At 48.0% G+C, this 23,585-nt stretch overlaps 8 protein-coding genes across 8 annotated transcripts; 5 read left to right on the top strand and 3 right to left on the bottom strand.

The window, feature by feature from the left end:
- Nucleotides 1-3,848: 3,848 nt before the first annotated feature.
- I303_104287 (uncharacterized protein) lies at nucleotides 3,849-4,189 on the top strand (the record flags this gene model as incomplete). Its single annotated transcript, XM_065968935.1, has 2 exons — nucleotides 3,849-3,911; nucleotides 4,034-4,189. 2 exons carry the CDS (start codon nucleotides 3,849-3,851, stop codon nucleotides 4,187-4,189), a joined length of 219 nt encoding a protein of 72 aa, XP_065825007.1.
- Nucleotides 4,190-5,080: 891 nt separating this feature from the next.
- I303_104286 (uncharacterized protein) lies at nucleotides 5,081-6,866 on the top strand (the record flags this gene model as incomplete). The annotated part of the gene is made up of 5 exons (XM_018408033.2): nucleotides 5,081-5,641; nucleotides 5,695-5,774; nucleotides 5,829-5,908; nucleotides 5,978-6,701; nucleotides 6,767-6,866. The coding sequence occupies 5 exons, from the start codon at nucleotides 5,081-5,083 to the stop codon at nucleotides 6,864-6,866; spliced, it is 1,545 nt and encodes a 514-aa protein (XP_018263244.2).
- A 703-nt stretch (nucleotides 6,867-7,569) lies between these two features.
- I303_104285 (uncharacterized protein) lies at nucleotides 7,570-9,738 on the top strand (the record flags this gene model as incomplete). Its single annotated transcript, XM_018408034.1, has 1 exon — nucleotides 7,570-9,738. The coding sequence occupies one exon, from the start codon at nucleotides 7,570-7,572 to the stop codon at nucleotides 9,736-9,738; it is 2,169 nt and encodes a 722-aa protein (XP_018263245.1).
- Nucleotides 9,739-10,348: 610 nt separating this feature from the next.
- On the top strand, nucleotides 10,349-12,070 carry I303_104284 (uncharacterized protein; the record flags this gene model as incomplete). Its single annotated transcript, XM_018408035.1, has 1 exon — nucleotides 10,349-12,070. One exon carries the CDS (start codon nucleotides 10,349-10,351, stop codon nucleotides 12,068-12,070), a length of 1,722 nt encoding a protein of 573 aa, XP_018263246.1.
- Nucleotides 12,071-12,227: 157 nt separating this feature from the next.
- Nucleotides 12,228-14,054, bottom strand: I303_104283 (glycerol-3-phosphate dehydrogenase (NAD(+)); the record flags this gene model as incomplete). The annotated part of the gene is made up of 12 exons (XM_018408036.1): nucleotides 12,228-12,350; nucleotides 12,412-12,431; nucleotides 12,494-12,533; nucleotides 12,594-12,646; nucleotides 12,704-12,823; nucleotides 12,897-12,990; nucleotides 13,050-13,084; nucleotides 13,143-13,326; nucleotides 13,399-13,469; nucleotides 13,552-13,708; nucleotides 13,785-13,881; nucleotides 14,014-14,054. 12 exons carry the CDS (start codon nucleotides 14,052-14,054, stop codon nucleotides 12,228-12,230), a joined length of 1,035 nt encoding a protein of 344 aa, XP_018263247.1.
- A 661-nt stretch (nucleotides 14,055-14,715) lies between these two features.
- On the bottom strand, nucleotides 14,716-17,448 carry I303_104282 (uncharacterized protein; the record flags this gene model as incomplete). The annotated part of the gene is made up of 7 exons (XM_018408037.1): nucleotides 14,716-14,781; nucleotides 14,879-15,274; nucleotides 15,362-16,021; nucleotides 16,101-16,404; nucleotides 16,495-16,646; nucleotides 16,748-17,215; nucleotides 17,293-17,448. 7 exons carry the CDS (start codon nucleotides 17,446-17,448, stop codon nucleotides 14,716-14,718), a joined length of 2,202 nt encoding a protein of 733 aa, XP_018263248.1.
- Nucleotides 17,449-17,826: 378 nt separating this feature from the next.
- On the top strand, nucleotides 17,827-18,567 carry I303_104281 (uncharacterized protein; the record flags this gene model as incomplete). The annotated part of the gene is made up of 3 exons (XM_018408038.1): nucleotides 17,827-17,989; nucleotides 18,082-18,267; nucleotides 18,479-18,567. 3 exons carry the CDS (start codon nucleotides 17,827-17,829, stop codon nucleotides 18,565-18,567), a joined length of 438 nt encoding a protein of 145 aa, XP_018263249.1.
- Nucleotides 18,568-18,806: 239 nt separating this feature from the next.
- On the bottom strand, nucleotides 18,807-23,175 carry I303_104280 (uncharacterized protein; the record flags this gene model as incomplete). Its single annotated transcript, XM_018408039.1, has 22 exons — nucleotides 18,807-18,833; nucleotides 18,893-19,021; nucleotides 19,082-19,243; nucleotides 19,300-19,404; nucleotides 19,462-19,730; nucleotides 19,787-19,973; nucleotides 20,036-20,110; nucleotides 20,162-20,419; nucleotides 20,494-20,690; nucleotides 20,757-20,825; nucleotides 20,892-21,636; nucleotides 21,699-21,796; nucleotides 21,852-21,984; nucleotides 22,044-22,134; nucleotides 22,192-22,298; nucleotides 22,378-22,518; nucleotides 22,575-22,657; nucleotides 22,734-22,799; nucleotides 22,864-22,883; nucleotides 22,951-22,972; nucleotides 23,049-23,054; nucleotides 23,130-23,175. The coding sequence occupies 22 exons, from the start codon at nucleotides 23,173-23,175 to the stop codon at nucleotides 18,807-18,809; spliced, it is 3,036 nt and encodes a 1,011-aa protein (XP_018263250.1).
- Nucleotides 23,176-23,585: the final 410 nt, after the last annotated feature.

The raw sequence follows: 23,585 nt of genomic DNA, 5'->3' as shown, positions 1-23,585 counted from the left end.
CGCATCGAAAACTTCAAATCCACATATCTTGCATAGCATTGTTCGAATGATGATTCTTGTTATGCTATCTCTGTAGCTTGTCGAGACGTGATTGGATCTCGTCATACTGCTTTGTAGATAGAACGCTAATTGCAAACTCACATCACTAGCTACATCTGCAGCTAGCCTCGTCTAAATCCTCCCAATAACCCATTCTTGCAATTCGAGGACGTCGCTTCTTGTAGTCTTCAGCTTGTCGTTCCCGTTTCTCTCAGGCTAGCCCAACGCTCAGCTATTGGCGATCGCGCTTTAGTGGAATGACGACGACCGGTATTTCGCTCAACGAAACGATCAGACCGAAAATGGCTTTGATGTCGCCATACTGTACGACTGATGAGAATGACAGTGTGTTTACATGATCAATCTCAAAGCTGAATAGACCTGGAACTACAGCCAGTTAAGTTAATGTGACCCTCATGCGGGTCATTTGCTCGTCCTGCTCTACACTGAGAGCAACAACACGTCATTCGTCCCTTCGCGTAGGCCAGCCGTCTGCCCAGGATGCTCATACCGCCACAGCCTACATCTGTCCACATTTTCCGCCTTGGACCCTCACTTCATCGAGGCCCAGTCAATAACAATCATCTCAAATACACACATCTCGCAGTAACAGGGCAGAGCGTCCGACTTATGCCTCGACCTCAACCTTCCTCGTTTTCGTTCACGGTTGCCCTCGCCTTGCCCTCGCCCTTGCCCTTGATGATTGATGGTTGTCTAGCAATTTCTCACTTGAAAAGGGGCTTCCTCGTAATTGCATAGCGCTCAGACCAGTCTGTTCCCTTGTGTGTGTGATGATAATTATCTAAATTAGTCACTCGGGCCACCATCACCTGTCGTAGAAACCTGGACCTGGGCGGAGTATCGCCGGTCTACCGAGTGCCAGGAGGGTCTGCATGGATTGCAGCTCGGTCCTTTTGTGTCGCGGGTAAGCATCCTTATGAAGTACGTCTGGCCCCGAGTGGTTGACCCGGATCTCGAGTGTTCCTGCTAGCGATCACATCTTAGCAAGCACCGGACACCGACACGAGAGATGGTCGTCGAACCTTGGTCTTCGCTTCACACCGAACGCTTGACATATAATCGCGATCATGACCAGTGCAACTCACACGACCAGCCCCCCTGCTTATGACCCACGACCGAGCTCGAGCTTAGAGAAGCAGAACCATTCCTAGCGAACTTCCGTTGGCATCCGCTCAGACTGTTGATTTACGAGAGATTACGGCATATCGATCTGAGACAACAAAGGCATGATCGAAACAAGACCATGCCCAGACAGACATCTTTTCTCAATACGCTTGACTAAGAAGACGCTGATTCCTCATGCAGTCAAACAAGGACCTTTCGAATTCATGACAGACGAAATGTGTATCTTCCAGTGCGACAAGTATGATTTAATGAGACACCGGGATAACCGGATCTGGTCGTCCTAGCGACAACCAGGATGGCAAGCGATGATTGATGATACCAGCAGCACTCCTTGCAGAGGAATGTGGTCTGGAAGAAGCGGTACGTGCCTTGCAAGAATAACTATAAAACCTTGTTTTCAGGTCCGATATTGACAGACAGCGATGTCATCGGCAATTTATGTACAGCGCTCGCCATTGAAGCAGGTAGAGCACGTTGGAATTTGTCTGGCGCCGCGCGGTACGGCTTGAGCATGTGGTAGCGGTAGCTGTCGGGGTGACGGCGAGGTAGCTAGCTGGATTGAGAAGGCAAGACAAGAAGACGAAACAGAGTTCAGAAACAGGTTCGGGTCCTGATCATCATATTCAGGGAGAAATTAGTGAGTCAAATCCATCTGAACAAATGGAAGAAAAACTTCCTCTTTTGTCTCATCCGGTGGAACATTTTGGAATCGTACCTTTTCGGTTGTGTTGACCTAATCTGCTGTCCGTTGTTTGTAAACAACCCTTTCTATTCAATGCAAATCATCTGGTCAATCGAAGGGGATCTACCTCACTCGCCATCTCTTAGGTCATCGATGACTCTCATACCTGCTCATGCGAGCGCTGTATCGACCTACGCAATCCTTACGGATCCCGGGTCGTCACCAATACACCCTTCTCCTATTCGCGTACAAAGTCCAGAATCTGTGCCCCCGGTATCCCCTCTCCTTCCTCGCTTTGCACTTTGCTGCGGGTGAACAATACATCATCATTTCATCATCATTATCCTTCGCTCACTCATTCGGTGTCGCTTGCGTACCTCAAAAAGCCTCTGTCGATCCGAGTACCACAACGTGATCTTCCCGGTCCAGCAAAACACACGCGTCGACATCAACTCTTACCCTCAGGAAGCTTACGTTGACACCTTTATCCGCTTGAAGCGGGAATCCGTAATTTTTGCTTTGGGTTAGCTGATTTTTCTCGCTTGACAAGTACAAGAGTTTTTTTCCCTCGTTCCTGAAATTGCCGTACAAGGATAGGAGTCTCAATAGAATAGAGTTCGTAGTCTCTTATAAACCGAATTTGCTCTTAGATCCAAAGGGTTCAAGGCGAAACCACATACGACTACCGGGTAGGAAGAGTCGGTGAAAAGAAAAGAGACATCACGAAATAGCTGTCACTCCTTCAACGGGCTTCGAGAGGAACGAGACAACCGGAAAGACGCAACTCTGTTTCTCTTCAGGTACACAGAGAGAAGAGCTATCTGTTTAATTGAATCTACCATCATCTCTAGTTTCTCTATTGGAAAGACCTGTTTTGGTTGTGTCAAACCTTTTTCTCTTCTACTTCCTATCAGGTAAAACCCAGTTAATCCGAGAACTTTAGTAAGAGATACACAAATCAACCAAAGCTGGAGTAGACTAGCACAGATCGTTACTACATAATCAACCACGACCTAAACCCGGTTCGTCAAATTCACAAATCACCGTGCTCCTCTTTCGCTATTACAGCAGCCCACGAGTAGTATAACGAATCCAGGGTCAGGGACGCGTTGTTACCCTTTCTTTTCCCAACCCACCAGGCAGGAAAGGAGAAATACAGAAAAGAACATTACTATCTCTTGTACCCCTCCTTGCCCCTTGCCCCTCGCCTGGTACAACAACACTTTTCCGTCAGCGGCTCGCATCAGTTACTGCTGCTAGGTACTGGATTCCCAAAGACGAAACAACGAAACAACGAGCAAATCTGTATACACCCGACATTGGAATCCAGTCAAAAATTCCCCCTTCTCCTATCTGCTTGTCAAGATAGATTCAGTAATCCGGTTCATCTTATATCATCATTGATCTTGAGCTACCCTCTCGACTGCCATCGTCAGTCACAGACGAGCCACATAGAACCATAGACATCAACACGAACACACAGGTGGAAGGAGGATCAGGTTGCCATTCGCCCTCTCCAACGACATCCGCGAAAGACACAACCATCAACACTTGTCCCTGCAGGTCCCATCATCAGCCATAGCGCTTCTCACGCAGAACGGCCCGATATAGTCTAATTTGAACACTTCGAAGCCGCACTGACCTTCACGCGGATAATCATCTGGTATCCCTGCCTTATCGCCTTGCGTTAAATCCGGATTACCTTCCTAATTGTGTATAGATTGACATTGCATATCAGACGGCAAGGAAGCGAAGCGGAGAGGAATATCTCAATCGAGTACAGGAGAATACCTCGTCACACTCGAAGGACTTTCATCATTTGACCTTCAGTTCAGCATTCCAACGCGCCTTATTCGTAGTAGTCCTAACGTAAGTGTTTCGGTCTCTACATCGTTCTGAATGTGATCCTTTGCACTTTACTCATCTTTCCTTTATTTGTTTAACCCAGTCGACCAACAGCTCCCATCTTAATCCTGCGAAGATGAACGACGGGCACTACCAACCGCAAGGTAGTGGGTTTGATGGTAGGGACAGGAGAGACCAGGTGAGTGTTGATCGTGGCTACCTTTCGTAATCTTCAGATCATCATTTCAGACTTCGCCGTTTTCGCCATTTTGTTTTCGATTGAGTTCGGTTTGAAATCGGGAGGATTGGTCAATTGCAAAGACGCATGCGGACTCTTTTGATTGTGACGGTGATGGTTACCCTCGGATCCTATGCGGGCTTAGCGCTTCTGAGAAGGATGTGATGGGACATTCATTATTATCGTTCGTCGCTTGGATCCCCCATCAATCGGTCTTTGAAGGCACCAACCAGTTTTAGATTCCTTCATTGCTTTTTTTTCTTGATCATCAGCGTCTAATTGAACTTCGATGATGGAGCTATCTATATTGTGCGGATCAAGGATTTCCTGTGTGCTGCTGGCAGTGTGTCGGGAGGGGGCGAGAGGGACGGACATCGGACCTGAATTTTATGATCTTCACCCATCAAAACAATCGTAAAGCGAGTGGGGGAAAGGAACAACAGAGCAAAGGCACCCAAGCATGAAGATCGATCAATTGCTCAAGATCGGACTTCTTATTGGAAGCTGTCTCTTCGGTCCGGTCTTGCATCTCTGCGCATCTTCTTCCTCGACTCGCCTTGATGGTCGATGATTCTATCGTCCTCATTTTCCTTTGGATCTTCGGGAGGTCCTTTCCATAGCACAGACCGGTCTATCTCCTTCCCATTTCCCCACCTCTTTAGTGCAGAATGATAGCGGTTACTGAGGACCTCTTCAGCTTCCATGTTGTCGAGGAGCCTGATGGACCTTGCATTATAACATTACTGCGATCGTCCCCCAGGTCTCTTCTGGATCATTTCCGGTTTTTATTCTCCTCATCGGTTGCCACAACCACCATCATTTTCACTTGTTCTCGACGGGTCACTGCTCGGATCTCTTCTGTCAACCCATTTGGAACGCTATATACGTCTCGATCATCTGGCTAACCTGCGTGTCCCGTCTTTCAATCCCTTCAGTACCAGCAACCAACTTATCAACAGCAACAGCAACCGCTCGCTCAGTCCCCACCAGCATCCGCCTCGCCTTTTGCCTTTGCCCCACCCCCTCTATCCTCGATCCCCGCTTCAAGTACTTCTCGACCTGCATTGTCAGGCCATCATTCGGATTCAGCAGTAATGAATCAGCAATATCCGTACTACCAACAGCATAAGATGCCCGCACCAACGCATCACAATTCTTATCCTTCTTACGCGACGAGCGCCGTGATGGGTTACAGATCTTATTCAGGAGAAACGGAGAGACAATCTCCGATGCAACCTCCACTAACGCGAACACCGAGCTTGTCAATCGTCCCCACTAGCTCTGTTCCCTCTCAATCAAGTCCTATCACAGCGACCTCTTATTCTCCATTCCAACGTCCATCAGCATCGACTCAATATGGTACCCCTGCTAGTCAAGCACAAACTTCACCGAGAGCAAATGTCTACCCATCAAGCTATTACAATACCCCTTATTCTCAACCGACATCCGCGGATATGCCCAGGTCGCTGTCATACCCGTCGACCTATTCTTCTGCGCCATATCCCAACTACTTGCCATCCTTGTCAGCGCCATCGACACTTCAACAGCCTCCATTGTTGAGACACAACACAATGGCAGCCCCGACTATAGGAATGGATGTACGACACAATCCAAACCTTGGTTACTCCTTCGCAAACAGGCTTCCCCTCGTGGACAGACCTTTCAAGTGTGATGAATGCGTACAAAGCTTTGTGAGTGCTTCAGACAGTTCCCCTTGTGAATCTCACTTACGCGCTTTCTACAGAACCGAAATCACGATTTGAAGCGACATAAGAGAATTCACTTGGACGTGAAACCATTTGGATGCGACAAATGCGGCAAAACGTGAGTGCTCTGTCATCTTCTTCGAGGTCTCGCATATTCTTACGCACGTTGTAGCTTCTCTCGTAAGGATGCTTTGCGAAGGCATTGGTTAGTAAAGGGTTGTCGAGGTGAGGAAGGCGCAACTGCTCCCATCAGTGAGTGACGGAATATCCTGCTTGTCGATCATTCCCCCTTTTGCTAATCGTGCCTTTGCGCCCTTGCAGCTCCGATGTATCCAATCAATTCTCAGCCACCCGCATTATCCCCGCCGACACCCGAGCATCCAACACCGTCTGATCGCATAGCCAGTACCGGTCTTCCAGCGACCACATCCTTCTCACATCCTGCTGCTCCACCCAGCTTAGCTACCTTACCCCAAAGGGATTCATCGGAGTCCTCGCAGATCATCGTAACGCCCGATGAGATCGGTCAACAACAGCAACAACAAATGGCACGAACCGTCAGCGATATGGGTGTTCCGCCTGCACTCGCCGAGCCTCTGGTAATCGATACGACGTTGGGCAGGACTAACAGTTCGATGGGTGAGACAACGGATGGATACTTCGAAGGTGTGGTGGGGATAAAACAAGATGGCACAGCAATGCTGGACAACGGCTCAGGCAACACGTCACCCTACACTCGATTCCCATCTTCCCCATCAAATCCTACACACCATCACCCGTATCGAAGACCATCTGCCATGCCCTCGCCAAGTCAAAGCAGGTCAAACCCTTCGCCAACGGTAGCTATGCCAATCCAGAACAGGGTGTTTGCACCAGGAAGTCTGGGTGTCGACGGTAAACCAGTATTTGCCATGCCATTCACTCCGACAGGCCAGACGTATAATATGGACTCCACCAACGGTCTGCTTGCTCCGCCTCTTGAGACAGCTGCCAAGATGGAGAAGACACTTAGCGCGGATGCTATGCCCGAATCTTGGCAAAGGTGGTGAGTTTCCATCTCGTCCTCACATCCCTTCGAGCACAACTGACTAGGTCAACTTTTACATACAGGCATCGCCCGTCATTCCCGTTCCCGGCTCCTCCAGGCGTGGGATATACCTATGACCCTTCGAGCCCCATAGATGTAGCAACTCAAGGATACAGTCAATGATCGCGCTCTTTCATCCAATCTCTTCCGATCTCTTCGACATCTTAGAACGCAAAATGTCCACATATTTCACTCGTAGCAATAGGTATACCTGGGTCAATTGGCCTCAACATCGTATAATCACTTATCTCTATTCATCTCTTTCCGATCTTCCTCTGTGTGCTTTGTTTCCGGGTTTTTCTTTCCAGTCTTTCTTACGTTGGATCAATTCATCTTTGGCTTTCATTCTTCCTTCCACACCATCACGCGCATGCCATTCTTCAGATCTCGCTTTTGTTACCTTCGGACAGGTGGGCTTAGGATCGGATGTAGGTTTACAGGATCGTTGCTTTCTATGCGGATATGCCCTTTGTCAAATTAGATTTGTTTCTTCTCGTTTCGTTACTAGAATGCATTATCGCATCAAATATGGATAACAAGCAAGCTTCGGATCCGCATACTCGCCGTGCACGTCTGTCAGTAAGCTGGCATGCCTTTTGTGATTGTGTTGCATCACGTTTGAATACGATGAAAGGATGTCTTGCCACACACCTTTGTAAGTTCTGTCTTCGCTCGCTCAAACCTGTCCGGCCAGATTAGTACAATTGGCCTAGACGGTTGAGTCATTCTTGCGAGTCATCGTATATCATCGCTACGCTGTTATACCTTCGATGGCTACGCCTCCTGCACTGTGCGTTTGACAAAACGCGTAAATTCAAGATCACAGATGTCGGTCGCCACTGCTACCGCATCCCATGTGCCAGGGTGGAAACCTCTGGAGTGTCAAGTAACCCGCGGCACCGCAGATACAGTGAACTCCGCTGTGCGAGGCGCTACCGCTGACACCAGATGGGTGACAGACGGAGCGACACAGCAAGGCGAGCACTATGATAAAGATCTCGGACTGAACACAGAGTACAACAATCGGGTGCGGGACGATGGTTACGACGGTGACTGGGGCAGTGGTCGACCGATCAGTACTCGCATAGGACTGGGTAATATCAAGGAATTCTTGCTCGGTCCTGATAAGGATCGTTGCGAGAATCTACGCGAGAAAGTACAGAGTCTGGTAGATAAGACTAATAGTTATTTTGAGGTTGAGCTACCAAGTATAGCATCCAAAGTATACTCTGAAGCAGGTCCTGAGATTGAGATCCGAAGAGCGCTCAAGTATGGAGGAATTGAAAAGGCTCAGAAACTGCGGCAGACAGCTTATGATCAGGGAAAACCAGTAGCTGAAGCTTGGCTCAAGGGTGAATTATCAGATGTCCAGCAAGTCGATCTGAATATCCTTACTATGGGGAAATTCCTCTCAAATCATCCTGATTCAGCTAAAGATTCAGCTGTCAGAAGACAAGTACAGAAGTTTTGCCTGGGCGAACCCTCCGTCTCTGTCAACATGTCATACGCCGATTCCGTCAAGTTGAACGAAGATCTGAAAAGCATTAACAGAGAGGCGGGAGAAGTCAAGTCGGAAGGAGGGGACGAAGGGATCATGAAGTGGCAAATGAGCAAACAGACCAAATTGGCTGAAATGGCGCAGAAATGGGCGAGCGATTCTGGACTATCAGAAACAGATTGGCAATCTGAATTGAAAATCACCAAGGCGAATATGAAAGCTAGAGCCAAGAACAAGAAGGCCAAACTTCAAGCTGAACAGCGAAAAAAATTGGGTTTATCAGATACGGAGACGATCCTGAGCACGTCCAATATCGATGCTTTCCTCGAAACGCAGACCGATTTGGCTAAGGACTCTAAAACTCTGGAGTCCGTTTTCAGAGTCCTAACAGGTCAAGGATCTGCTAAGGTTGACGTGAAATCTGGAGAGGCCATGAAGAAGCTTCAAGAATCTATAGACGCCACGGAATCCACCATATCAGAGTTCGAGGACGAGACGGATCAATCTAAAGTGGCTGAAAAAGTCAAAGCTTGGCAAGCAAACAGGCAGAAAAAGGTGAAGGAACTCGTTGCCAGTTGGGAGAAACAGTCTGGCAAAGCAATCAAGGACTGGATGGCTAGGGATACCGTCAGTACTGATAGTAGCAGTGGCGGTGGAAGGTCGGAACGAAGAGACACGCAGGCGAACATCAGTATCGCCAATCTGGATACGTTCATGACCGAGTTTTCGGGTTTGGCGAAAGATCCTTCGGCTCAGGCCGCTGTGTTGAGAGCCCTGAAAGGAGAAGCCACAACTATAAATTTTACCTCGACACGAGCAGCGACAGCATTAAATGAGTCTAGCATAAAGTTCAGGAAAGCGATGAAGGCATTTGAGGACAGTAAGGATGAGGAAGGCTGTAAGTCGTGGCAAATGAAAAGGATGAAGGGGATTGGTCAAGCTCTGGCGCAGTGGGAGAAGATATCGGGCAAATCAAGGAAGGAGTGGAGTACCGAAGTCTCCTCTTCAAACAGACCGTCTCGGGGCGGGTCAAGCAGTGATAGTGGCTCTAGCGGAGGTACTGCTACGAAAGCCACTATCAGATCTTCCAACATCGACGCCTTCCTTTCAAGCCATTCGTCATTGGCGAGGGATCCAAGTGTGCTAGAAGCTGTCTCGTCCGTGTTGCGTGGTGGAGGACACCGAGAAGTAGATGTGGGATCTGCGGCGGCAGCTTCGAAATTGGCAGAAGCTGCTACTCACACGCAAAAGACTGCACAAGCGATGCAAAGCAAGGGCAAAGAGGCGTTCGAAAAGTGGAGTAGAGATAGACAAAGTCGGATCCAGAAGTACTTGAGCGCATGGTCTTCGATCGCGAACAAGTCGGAGAGTACATCCTCCCCTGGACAGTCAGGAGAAAGCAGTCAGAGAGGGTCGTGGGGAGGCTCACAAGGGAGCAGCGGAAGCGGATCTTTGGGCAGCTCCAGATCAGGTCGTACTTCTGAGCCTCGTACGTGAGACTAGAGCCTGATCGATACTACCGATGATATTCAAGTATTTATCCAGCGCAGTATATCGGCCGTCGTGCACAACCCGTCAGATACATGTATGCAAACAGGATCTCCGATATCTGACTGCGTTCGTCAGACTAGACTGAAAGCCAGCATCTCTTCCATTATCTATATATGGTAGACCACCTGAGTACAACATCGACCCAGACCGCCACTTCCTCAGTATGCGAATATTGTTCAGCTGATTTGTACTTTAGCTCTTGTCGTGTTCCACCTTTCTAAGAATGACACTGAACATCCTTTATGTACTGAGGCTCGAGAGGTGCTTGCTACGTCAAGTGTAGAGACAAAAGAGGGCACACTCGTGTCACACGGACAGTGCGAGTACTGACTGACAAAATCGCCTTCTCAATCGGTCGACTTTGCCGTTCGCCGTCATTCCCCACTTCATATAACTCCTGTTGCCCCCCATCGATTTCCAGGCTTCAACACCCCTTTTCAATAGGGTATTACAGTGATACCCGACTTTCAAACTCGAGTCCTCCAGTCCCAACCTACATATCTGGCTCGAAGTACCCTAGCCTCCGCAGACGATCAACGACAAGGCAAGCCGAATCATGTCAGTCGCCACCCAAACCTCTGCCGGTCCACCTCAACGTTCTTACCAAGAACTAGCATGCCACGTCACCCGGTTCGAACGCCCAGCCTCATCATTTGCTAGCGCGGCCAATGATAGTGTTGATGAGAACAATGGTGCCTCCCCAGCGACAAATTGGGTGACTAATGGTGATCCAGATCAAGACCGAATCAGCAATACCCGAAAAAACAATCGTACGGTCGGTGACGGGTACGAGGATCTTTGGGGCTCAGGCTCCCCTATCAGACCCAAAGTCAACTTGTACAACCTAGTCCATCATCTCAGAAGTATTGGTGCCGGCACCGAGACCGACCAAGAAACTCGAGAGAATGTTCTGAGCTTACTGAAAGGCGAGAAAAAGTCGTTCGATATCAACACGACCAATGTGGGAAATCCCACGTATAATCAAACAAGGAAAGAAGTGGAAGGTACGATCCGAGCGATGTTGCAGCAAGGTATGAAAGATCAAGCTCAAGCGTTACACAAAGAGAAAGTAGAAGAAGCTGTATCGGTCGCTACTCAATGGTTGAAAGGTACTTTGAAAGATACGGTCGAAACGGATTTGCACATGTATAACCTCGAGACCTACTTAGATACGATAGCCGGCTCAGCGAAAGACGATGATGCCAGACGCACAAAGAGAAAGGCGATTCAAAAAGCGTTATTGACTGGGCATTCTACGGTCGAAATGAGTTATAAAGATAGTCTGAGGTTGAATGAGGGGTATAGACGCATCAAGAAGGACGAAGATAAGGAGATCGCCTTGTCCTATTCGGATAACGAGCCAGAAGGAAAGAAGGCGATGCAGAAAACAAGAATGAAAGATTTAGCGTCAAAAGCTAAGAAATGGTACACTGACTCGGGTCTATCAGACGAGGATTGGCAGATCAGTCTAGCGCTGAGGGGCCGAGCGATCCAGAATGGCGATACTGACGATACTGATGAAGGGAAAGGAGGAGGAATGGATGAGAACACGGCGACTCTAAGATCATCTAATCTCGATCATTTCTTACAAAGGCATTCCGCAATGGCCAAAGACCCTGAGATCCTGAAGACGGTATCAGAGGTGTGGCACGGTAAAGGACATCGATCGATCACGTTCAAGACGAAGGAAGAAGCTACCGCCCTTGACAAAGCTGCCGATGACAGTCTGAAGGAACAGCAAGCACTCCGAAGCAAGAATGATCAGGCGGGGCTGGAAAGTTACTCAAAGACCAAGAGAGCATCATGGGATCCGTACCTGGAGGAGTGGGCGAAAATTGCTGGTCGTTCGTTCGAGACATGGGAAAACTCGACCAGTGCAGGCAACTCATCGAAGTCGACTACACCAAGGCCTACCACCAGCCAGACCAGGGCTGGCAGATCGACGTCAAACGCCACCAAGACCGCCCAGGAGCTCAGTAAGGACGAAGTTAAGGAGATCGATCGCTTTGTCAATAGCTCTTCAGGTCGATCTGGTATGACCGACGATCAGTTATCGGTCATGCGAGAGGCGTTGAGAAGAGGAGGCGCTTATGGCAAACAAGGTGTCACAGAGCAATCGGAACGTAATTTGGCCAGTAAGAGGGGATGGGATGGGCTAAACACCGATACAAGATACCTTGACAGCCTCAACAAGCGGATACGACATCCGCACAGCGGAACTTCTGCAGCACCTGTAAGATCTTCTTCCGGATTGCCGACAATTGCTGCGTCAGCTTAAGTGATCGCTACTCGTAGAGCTTGAACCGTATACCTCGGAGTTGTTTTTAACATGAAATCGTGGTTCATACCTTTCTATTATGCAGAGTATCGTGTACTTCGTCGCAATGCGTTCTATATATTGCAATTTGTCATCGTTCTTTCTTGTGACTTTGCTTCTAAAGACCCTCGGTCAGCTTCTCGACCGGTAAGCCCTCCCACGAAATTTGGTAGACTTTGTCGAACAAGGGGTATGCGCCAAGCTTCTCTCGGGCTTTAAGGAAGATATGCACGTCCTTGGCCTGCGTCTCACAATCAGCACGATGTTTCAAAAAAAACTCATGACAAACTGCTCTGACTGACCGTGTGAATACCTTGCAATTCTACGGGAGTGGGCATGTTAGCATTGTTACATCTCATGCAATGCAAGGATGATGGATCTCACTCTGTCCATTCAACATATCTCTTTCCAGCTCATCGAAAGGCTATTCGAATGTCAGCATGGTCATCAACGCAAATGAATCGGAACGCCGCCATCGACTCACCTTCTTCTGCTTCACAAAGGCCTCAGCGCATTTCCTGTTTCTACCACCGAGACCTGTAAACATCGGTTGATCAGCCTCCATTGGGATTAGGTTGCGCTCGATCCGCTCACATGAGGTTATCACATCCGCCACACCCGCACTTTCCTGTAAGAAAGACTCCTCCTTGACATCATTGAAGAACTCCTGGCAGAAGTGTTTCATCTCCAGCAAACCGATCCTCATGATGGCGGCTTTGTTTTTGATCCAGTCAGCTGCATAATCTGGAAACAGTAATACATGCTATGGTCTCAGAATTCAACTCACCTTTTGAGTTGTTCCCATACTCCAGTCCGTCGATGAAGCCTGCAGCAACGGCGACGATGTTCTTCAGAGCGCCACACAGCGACACTCCGGCAACCTGGCGCATGTCAAGTCAGTGGTGTCTAGCAGTGAATTAGATGAAATAGAAGAACGTACATCGTCGATGAGTTGTACCTTGAAATTGGGGGTTTCTATGTATCGCAACTCAGCCTAGTTGCCCTTGGCGATACCAAATCTGACTTCACTTACGGAAGAGTCTCTGCCAGAGTTGACCTTCTCGCTCGTTCCTATATCCCACGGTGGTCTCGGAGAATCGATCGATAGCCACCTCGTTCGCAATGTTCGCACCACTCAAAGCCGAGCATGAGATACCCAATCTATCTTGGATGACATCTGCGAAAACATGGATGTCCGGGCCGTCCACTCCGACTCCCTATACACCTATCAATCAGCGCCGATAAGGAAAAGCGGCAGTCAGGAAGGGAGGGTTAAATTTATGACTGACCTTGATAAGGGTGATCGCCTTTGCTCCTTTTTCTACCTTTCCTTCCAGCTGATCCAAGCATTTGCTAAGGACTGATCCCAATAGTCAACATCAGTCGGAACTCTTCCCTTTTGATCAAGATGCCAACTACAGATGGCACATTGGGCCACTCACACTGATGAGGCATGACAAATACTAAAGCCGTAGCGCCCTTGACAGCTTCCACAAGATCCGGGATGGCCACTACGTTCTCCGAGAGCTTCACATCTGGAAGGTACTTCTTATTCTCGTGTTCCGTATTTATGATCTCGGTGAGTTTTTTGCCTTCATACTAACGCATATCGTCAGCTCAGTATACTGGTATCTCGTGATGGGGCGCTGTTCGTATGGGAATTGTATCGACGAACCTCTTCTTCAAATACCCAGATCGGTACTCTCGAATCATCGAATACGTCAGAATGCTTCTTGACGTTATTCCCAGCAAGCTTGGCGATTGCTGAGCCCCTAAATAAGTCTCGTCAGCTCACCTTATCAGCATAGAACGACAGGTACCACAGAGCGTCCCTCAGGACCGCGTCTGAGTATTGAAGACAAGCAGTTGATCGGGATCTAGTTGGAAGAAGAAGGTGACCTTACCAATTACCAGATCCGATAATAGCTACTTTCTCTTTGCCCATCTTAAAATGCCTTGCTGTTGAGCTGAGATAACGATAACAAGGGAGAGAGTGTGAGAACGAGTAACTAGTGGAATTGAGGGTGAATGAAAATGAAGAAGAAGAGAAGATCGACGAGCGAAGAGCTCGCGTAGGTTTCTGAGCTAGAGACGTGATGTTGGATAATAGTCTCGGTGTAGCCTAAGAAAGCCATCAAGTTATAAGGATACAGGGTATCAAAGCTATCAAAGTATCGACGAGATCTATGAGGCGATCAAGGAGTACTGACTTTTGGGGATCAACATTCCAACCACCAACTTACTCGTACCCCCTAGGAACCGCTTAAATCGGCAATGACGGACTTGGACTTGGCTGAATCACTCACTGCCTACTTTCCCACGCTCGGGTAGATCTAGGAATACGAGAAGGAGAACAGCATAGGGTGATGCGAAGCATAACGAGTCCAAAACGCCAAAACAAAGTCTATCATGGTCTCAATTTGGACTTTTGCGATTTTGATGCTGAAAGAGGCAGCGCTGAAATGCCCAGAGTATTCACGTCTTGCCATCCTACACCTATCTCCTCTGGTACATACACATCCAAATACAATGCTAGATGCATACACGATTACAGAGTCTACTGTACCTACAGTGGATGCCAACATCATTCCGCCGTCGCATTCACCTTACATGCAAAGCACACTCATCTCTTGGCTGATAGTCGACCAATCGCCATTCATCCTGGCCTGGGTCTGGTTCATGCGGCAACATCGAGCACCATCAGCATCACCGTCAGTCACTACCACATGAAGCCCCAAGCATGACCAGAGAATTATACTAGATGCTCACATGTACGACAATGACCCGTTGATCATCACACATCACCCCATTAGCCAACATCCCATAATCCCTTCTGATCTCTCTGAAAGGCAATGAAGTGATGACATCCTCTTTCCATATATTCCTCTTCGCTAAGCTCGAAGGCTGATCTCGTGTCTTGACCGTATATTCCGCTTTTGCAAAATCCAAGAAATCCATAGACTGTTCTTCCTCCGTCGAAGCTCGAGATTTGCGTAGATTGACAGGTGAAAAATCAAATACCATCAAATCTGATTTCCTCGGCGGCGGTATCAATTCGTGTGTCTCATCTTCCAGTTCCTCTGCAACCGGGTCATCCAGGTTGAACTCTTGGCTTCTTATTGCAGGTGTCAAGGAAATGAATCTGTATCCCGAGCAAGAGCATACCTAGAGCAACCAATCTCACAATCAGCTGATGTGTCATTCCTGCCGGTAAATTCCTTCGAGAAGATGGGAAGTCAGGTGAGAGCTTACCCAGCTCCTCCGCTTCATCACAGCATCCATCATCCTCGTGTTCCCCTCGCCCCACTCGGTCCAAGGTACATTCCGCTCGACTCCCCTGATACCTAGTCCATCAAGATCCCCCCCATTTTCATAAGCTTTTCTCAGGCGTTCTTCACCTTGACGAGCGAATTCAACCAGTGTTTCTCTAAGGATGAAAATCTCGTACGACTGCTTCCTTTCCCGTCTCGGTATATTCTCTTCCCCATTTCCTACCACTTTCAGCTCGAACACCATGACACCCTTAGCGGGATCCTGGGTAAACGGTTTCCGCTTTCCCAAAGTAGGTACTTCTTTATATGGCGGAGGTGGAAAGGCGGGATCGGGTCGCACGTCGAAGGCATGTATGCTCACATCTGGTGCGAAAGGCGGTAATTGCAGTTGAGCGAGTAAGACGGGTCGAGGAGTAGTATCGTCCATCGGATCTGTATCTAGAGGTTGAACAGGATTGATCGGGTTGTTGGGATCCGGCAAAAAGGAATAGATTTGAATAACAGGTGGAAATACCGATCCGACTGATCGGGTTTCGGAAGGTAAAATAGGTGATATGTTGGATGTCGATGTTACAAGGAATGTGCTGGGGGATAGCAGAGCAAAAGACGAGAACCATCCGTTCTCAGGCAAAGATATGCGCTGAATGCGATTTTCCAAGAATAATGGATATGAGCGCCAGAGCCTCAAACGTAGCATGAAGAGGGGGTTTATAGCTCACCGCTAGGACATTGCCAGTCTTCCAATTCCATGCAACTATCTCCTCTTCATGACCGAGTCCCCCTAGAGCTCCTATACCAAACCCGAGTCCTGCTAACACCCATGCAGGGGCGAACCTAGATACTTGAATGACCAATGTGTCACCCATGATCTGCAGTAGCTGGCGAGTATCCATGACGGCCTGTGAGAAAGGCGGGAAATCCAGAGTAGCTGATTTGGCGAGCGGATGCGGTTTGAACGTGGACAGGGTCAACAAGTGATATCGGTGTGTAGGGGGTGCGATGAGGGTATTGCTTGACTCAGGTCTACATCCATGCCCGGCAATATCATGCTGTCAGTGGAGACCTTCATGTACACGAATGTAGCTTGAGGAATTTGGCAGTGTCGATGCTCACCTGTACTCGCTAATCACAATCAAATCTTGTGACGGGTCCATAGTCAAATCCGATATAGGGAACTCCACCTTATGGGTGGTAGTCTGTATCGGTGGATCTTCCAGGTCCGGATCTTGCATAGACGGTAGGGGTATCAGGCGTATCGATGAAGGCTATCATTTCATTAGCTCTCACAAACGCAATAGTCGAGGTGACAAGGTAGTATGCTCCTCGTTCCGAGTACAAAAGGTGGGATGATGGTGACAGGACTCACTTTATCATCATCACTATCATTGAAATCATCACACATCAGGAACACCCCCTCCTGCAGCTCGTACACCCCTTCTCTACCTTGAACTTTGAACGTCCTTTTCTCACCCCAATCAAGCGTCTCCCACCGTTTCTCCCTTTCTCTCAACAAGGTATTCCTATCCGCCGGCGAAATCGCTTTATCGTGCGGCGTGAATATGGAAGGCTCTTTGGGCCAAGGAGCTAACGAGACGGAGGGTATGGTCTCTCTCAGCTTCCCCGTATGTGGTGATCGTAACGTTATGATCGAAGATGATGGAGATGATGGACGTTTTTCAGGCTGAGGAGTATCTTCGATACAAGCGGAGTCTGATGATATGGTTGGGGGTGGAGGAGGACGCCATGGAACGTCAAGATAAGATGTTGTATTGAGAGTGAAGTGATATTGTAGTATTGCCGAAGAGGTATAGACATCCCTCAGATATGTGCAAACCTGATGAGAGGTCAGTATGCGCCAAATATGTATAATTCGAGATACTAATCCTATATGATCAGACGACGACGACTCACCCATCTCAGCCGTAACCTGTCGTTGGAAGGTAAGAACAAGTACACCTGCTCGATTATCTCGTCCGGAAGGTTAAGCAGACCAGGTGCAGCTTGACTACTGTGACTGGATCTCGACCGTTTACTAGGCGGTCGGTAAAGCTCGTCCGCCATGATCATTTTGAGCGGGGTCGATGTTAATGCGTTCGTTCGACCCGGAATTGGTCAACTTCGTCAATCAACCTCTATCTGCTAATCTGCTTGTTGCCGCTCTTTGTCGAGATGTTGGAGACCTGAAGAGATTGATGGCAATTGCGTTTCACCTGAATGACATATAACCAAAAGCTCAAGTGCACCTCGCGTTTCGTCCAGTCGCAAGTTAACGTTTTCGTCATTGACGCTCTATCATTACGTAAAGCTTGTTCTTCGATCCATTCGAAAACATATGGCCATGTCTTCTGCGAGTATTGATCGACCTCCTTCATTGAAATTTCTTTACTCGTCAGAATCATCGCAAACGATACATAGTCTTGCACCCGGAGCCAGGTCATCTTTACGATGCAGAACGACAAAGGAGCCAGTGCCCCCTCGGGGTCCAACAGGAAAAACACAGTCTACGTAGCTGGTCTATCATTAGAAGTCAACGAAGAACAACTCTTGTCTGCTTTCATCACTTTCGGCGATATAATAGATATAAAGATCCCTCATGAGATGCAAGATCGTAAGTAGCGTCTCTCCTTGTCTTGTGCTGCATCTTAAGAATCCAAGCTCATTTAATGTTGGGTCTTTTTTTGAGCCTGTTTTTGCTATTAGCCAACAAACACCGTGGATTCGCATTCATAACCTACTCAAACCCCTCCGACGCTTTGGACGCCATAGACAATTTTGATTTGAACGAGCTACCGGGATACCAAGGGAGAGGCAGGTTCTTGAAGTGTAGTCTGGCGAATCCAGATAGGTTCGCCAGTGAAGGAGGTTCAAATAGGTTCGATAAAGCTAGTGAGTGTTGCCCAAGATTAAAGCTGCCTCCTCCTTCTAGAGTCGAATCTCATTCTCTACATTCTACATTCTACTTTCAATGTTACCTTTCATCCTGGTCAATTCCTTTTCATCATGATCTATAATCTGATGATCTGGATATCTGAAATTGGAAATCTGGCAATTGCATAATCGTTGCATCACTGACTTTCACTTCCTCATAACTTCACAGTCTGGTCAACGGACGAATGGCAAGCCGCGCATGGCGAGAAACCACGAGACGAAGCGGTTGAAGAAGCTCAACAACGATCAACGGCATAGATGGGTGGTATGTACAAGACAGCTGAAAGTGGAATAAAACAGAATGTATAATGTTGTATCATCATCCAGCTCCTTGATCTCGAATCGCCAGCTCGAAACGGCTACGACGAACGCCTCGCCCTTTCCAAGTCGAACAACGAAGCGTCGACTGAACAGGAAACATCTGCATGCGAGCTATGTATACTGATCCGATTGTCTATATACTTCTTCCAATTTTTCACATATCTGAACCTCCCGGCCTAGATCTTGACTAAGACGTAAGGTACCTATCATCACCGGATTAGTGAAAACTCCTCTTTTCATTAGGGACATAGACCAGACTCACCTCAACATCCTCGTCATCTTCGTCGTTCACCATGACTTCAACCAATAAATTCTTGGTCCAAGGTGGGATAGGTTTCTTCGAGACATGCTCCACAAGCTCGGACATCTTCATCGACATCCTGTCCGCAGCCTGCATACACAAATGGAGTCAGCTAAGCCAGATCATGGAATTTTCCATAAGCTGATTTACCTTCTTAGCGGGCACGAAGGAAGACCACAACATCGAGACTCCTTGAGACACCATTTGCACTTCTAATTTATGAGTCTGCTTGAACCAGTCCAAAAATTCTTGCAATGTCGGATTACCGTCAAGCTCGAATCGGTCCCACAATGTCCACTCTGTCTCACCGTACTGCGAAGGTCCAATTTGTTAGTCATCAATTCACGTAGTATTTCGAGTCGATTTACCTTTTGCTTAGCAGCCGCGATAGGCTCTGAGAATCCGAAGAAAGGTAACGCCAAGTTGACGAAACCATTCTTGTAGTCCTCCAGCTCGTTCTTTCCGTCGATGATCTGAATGATAACAGGGTAAGCTAAGTCTCGCAGGCTGATATCGTGATGACAACTCACCTTGTAAAGCTCAAGACAGACTAATCCGACTGCCAAAGCGGTAGTGGTCGCGATAGCAGGTATAATCTTACCGGCAATCAACTTGGTCTTATGCCTATCCGCCGGAGTGATACCATAGTTGGTAGCTCGGAGGTTGGAGGCGGCGGTGATGAAATCGATGTGGTGATTGGAGTCGTCGTCCTTCTCGAAGTCTGCTGGTTGTAGCCTGAATCCTGCTAATGACGATGGTTGCGGGAGCGATGCAACGAGAGCATCAAGATCTTCATCGCCTACAAGAAAAGCCGCTTCAGCATGAGATGGCGTGACCGTCGTACATAAAACTCACTATCATCTTGTTGAGGAGCCGGCTCATTCTCGTTTACTTGTATCTTAACTCCGCTCTTGGGTGTAAACTCAGGGATCTCAAACGTCTCGAGAACTTTCCTGAACAAGGCAGGATCACGCTCTCCCTTAAGACCGTAGTTGAAGGCATGTAAATTGGCAGCAGCGACCAAGTAATCCAGATCAAGGGGCTATGTTAACAGTGTCAGCTCGATGCAGTTGTCGCAAAATAATTCTCTGCGCGATCACTCACATTATCGATGTTGAATTTCAATGGATCCGGTGCTCGTTTAGGTCCAGACCAGAATGGAGTACCATTCGAGTTCACCTGGAATGCAATCATCAGTGACCGATCAGGATATGCTGGGATTCGGCTTACTTGATCTTTGGGAAGGTTGAATAATAATTGCTTGATCTCATTGACGTAGTCAGTCTCGTACTGTAATCGAGCCCATTTGATGCAATCTTCGAAGCTCATGGGTCGCTCGGCCTTAAGATACTTCTCAATTTGCCTCAATTGATCATGATGTTGACCAGAAGATTTCAAGGTAGTCTCGACGAAGTTGGGTTGGGAGAGGTACAAGTTGACTGTCGTTGGAGGGTTGACGAAAAGAGCGTCGAAGGCTTCTCTTGACCACTGTAAGGGACGTCGGGGAGTCAGCTTGAGCATTTGCAAGACTTGTCCATGAATCCGAGAAAGATATTGCTTACCTGAATGGTGTGTTCAATGGCATTGGGGAAGTTCTTGACCGTACAAGATGGAATAGACTTCTCAGGGGGATCTTGGGATGAAGAGTAAGATTCCGTCAAGAAAGGGATGACCACTTGGGTGTTAGCTTTAGTACCGAGTGTTCCGGATTCGAGCAATGGCTTTTGGTAGAAAACGCATCGTCGATCCATGTATTGACCTATAAAGCAGCGGAACGATGTTCAGCTTGGCTGTTTGCGCTAGTAGCGCAGATAACTTGGCTCACGGGCAGCAACATTGTCTAAAGCATTGGTGACTCCATCGATGGCAGCGAAGAAGTCGTCACCGTATTCTCCTGTGTACAGGCCAATCAGCTTTGCACATCGGAGATAGCTTCACTTGTGGAGCTAATGTGACTCACGCTCGGTCTCAGCACCGACTCTATCCTGGTGAGCAATGATCTTCCCTTTCAAATTAGGGTTCATCTCCGCAACCGCCGCGGCCGCAGATTCAGCCTTGAATTTTCCAACATCCTTTGCTCTAAACAAGAACTGTCGATTCAAGTTGGATTTTTCGATGGTGTCAAGATCCGTGACGTGGATGACACCGTTTTGACCAGTTGCTAAACCCATCATACTCCAGTTCTTCAACATCTCACATCCGATAGCTCCGGATCCAACTAAGAATTGCTTGTTGTCGAAGATCTTCTGTTGGAATGTCTTACCGAACACAGCGATTTGTCCATCATATCTTGAACCCACAGGTTGAGCATCTTCTTCGGTAGGCAATTGTTTGGGTAAAGACTCCAAGGAATCAAAGTACATCGATTGTTGCATCGGGTGGAATTTGGCGGAACAGGCTTTGAGGACCTCTTGGGCAACGAAACCTCCGATAACGGCTACCATCGGCGACAAGTCTCCGGTTGCCTGGTACGACAACTCTTGAAGGACCTTCTCATTCAGCTCAGCTTGTCCACCGGCGATCTCCTTGGCTAGAGAAACGACAGTCGAGGCATCTTCGGCACTCCTAGGTCGAGGTAATCGCCCAGCTTTCTCGTAGAATGTGGAGAGGGCTTGGAAACCGGCATGAAGCGTTTCTGGCCTATCGAATTTGGCAAAATCGGTGATGAACAATTCTGGGTTGGTGAGAGATTCTTTAAGGGATTTCTGCATGCCAATCTGTCAGCTACCTACGTCCAGAAGTGCCTTCCCATCCAGTAACAGCTCACAAATTGCAGTATTTTAGGCATCTTGACTTGGGTGAAGATACCACCAGTCTTGTATTGTCCCAATCCTCTAGTGTCACCGATAGCAAAAGTGTATGGGCCTTTGACGGAATTCAGCAACGGCGCACATCGGCACTCGGGTAGTCGTTGACTCACCTTTCACTGTGACCTTCCTGGGCTCACAGCCGTTCAAGCCTTCCATGCCCTTCACTTCGGAGAAAGTAACGAAATCACCATCTTCCAACCCATGTCGGGTTTCATCCAAACACGTGACGATGCCTTCTTCATCCTGATGTAACATTGTCAGCTGTGTCATCGCATTGGCGCGACTGGACAGGGACAGCTCACCTGCTCAACCTCCACAATCATACCGGTCTGCGGGTTCTCTCCTGTCGGGTCTACACAAGCGAAGTCCTTGCCAAAATCGTTGAATACGGATCTACACGTTCATATAAGCTGAGCTACACATCACTTACAACTGCAAACGACAGCTTACCCGAAGAGACCTCTGACATCGGCTGAGATGAAGTAAATTCCCTTTGATCTACAGAACTCGTTGATCTCAACTTGCTTGGCGATCGTTGCGTTCGTCAGAATAACGACCTGCAGGCATGAATAGCAGTATTGTCAGCTTCTCATCTGGGCATCTCCTCGAAGAACGGGTAAGATGAGATATACTGACTTGGTAAGGAGCAACCAATTCCGGTGTGATCTCGCCGTTTCCTTCCAATAGCTTGACAGGTACATAGCTGTTCAATTCTGCTAGTCGCGGTTGAGTGACGGTCGCTCGGGGTTTACCGACATCCTCTTCACGCAAGAAGAACTACTTGATCATATAAGCTCCTGTACACTGCAGATATGCATACCGTTTAAGCTCACTTGAGTACCTAAATCCGCTATCTCGGTTGGTGCGGGATCGTATATAGTCACTGTCTTGACACCTGCTAAGGCGACATTCTTGGCTACAGCAAAGAGGATTTGTCATCAGTTCGTTACTGTGCTAGCATAATTGTCATCGTGCGAGCAGCATTGACGTACCTATCTCTACACCCAGACCCTTCATTCCTACAATCAACACATTCGAAGCGGCCATCTTCTTCATGGCTGTGGATGCGATGGAAAGCTGTGTAAGCTGATTGTCGCAAACGAATTGCCTTGAATAGCTCACCTTCATGACCCAAGACATACCTAGAGCAGATTGGAGATGTCAGCTGGCTTCCTCTGGCATTCGTCAAGAGGTGTTAGAATAGCTCACAGTTGACGAGAGTACAACCCCTCTATCCGATCCCAAAACGATTGTTAATCAGCTTCTTTAGTCCCTGCGATAGACACCATGTTCCACAACTAGCTTACCATCGACTACGGAGTGTTACAACAGTAGTCAGCTATCATATTTCATAGTCAGAGCCCTGAGCAGCGCGAAGCTGAACTCACTCGAATCCCCCGGGACAGCTTCATCAACTTGCATCGGAGCAGCCATGATGGATGTTGTCTAGTCTATACGGACTTTCCGCGGAGCTGTTGGCTGATTTGCGATTTTCTTTACTTGATTGCCCACTTTGGTGCAGGTCGGCTCTCAGTCTGAATTGTTGTGATGAGCAGACAGAGACAGATGAGAGAACGATATTGGCGAGTGATATTCTGGTGAGAAGGAGTGACAAGTGCACTTGCGAGGTGGATGGAATGGTGGATGATGATGATGACACACACACTCTAAGCGAGAACGGAATCAATTTCAACTGGTGGCAAATGCTCTCTGAAGGAATCAAGTGGCGGATGTCCAGGTATTGGAAAAAATTACTGTCTGCAGGTCTGAAGCGTAGTTGATTGACTATTCCAATTTCATTCCATGCATTGCATTGCATTATTGCAATAACTAAAATTCGTTAC

Source organism: Kwoniella dejecticola, chromosome 5, assembly GCF_000512565.2.
Source record: "Kwoniella dejecticola CBS 10117 chromosome 5, complete sequence".
Classification (NCBI taxonomy): Eukaryota; Fungi; Basidiomycota; class Tremellomycetes; order Tremellales; family Cryptococcaceae; genus Kwoniella; species Kwoniella dejecticola.
This window is presented reverse-complemented; position numbering and strand designations above follow the sequence as displayed.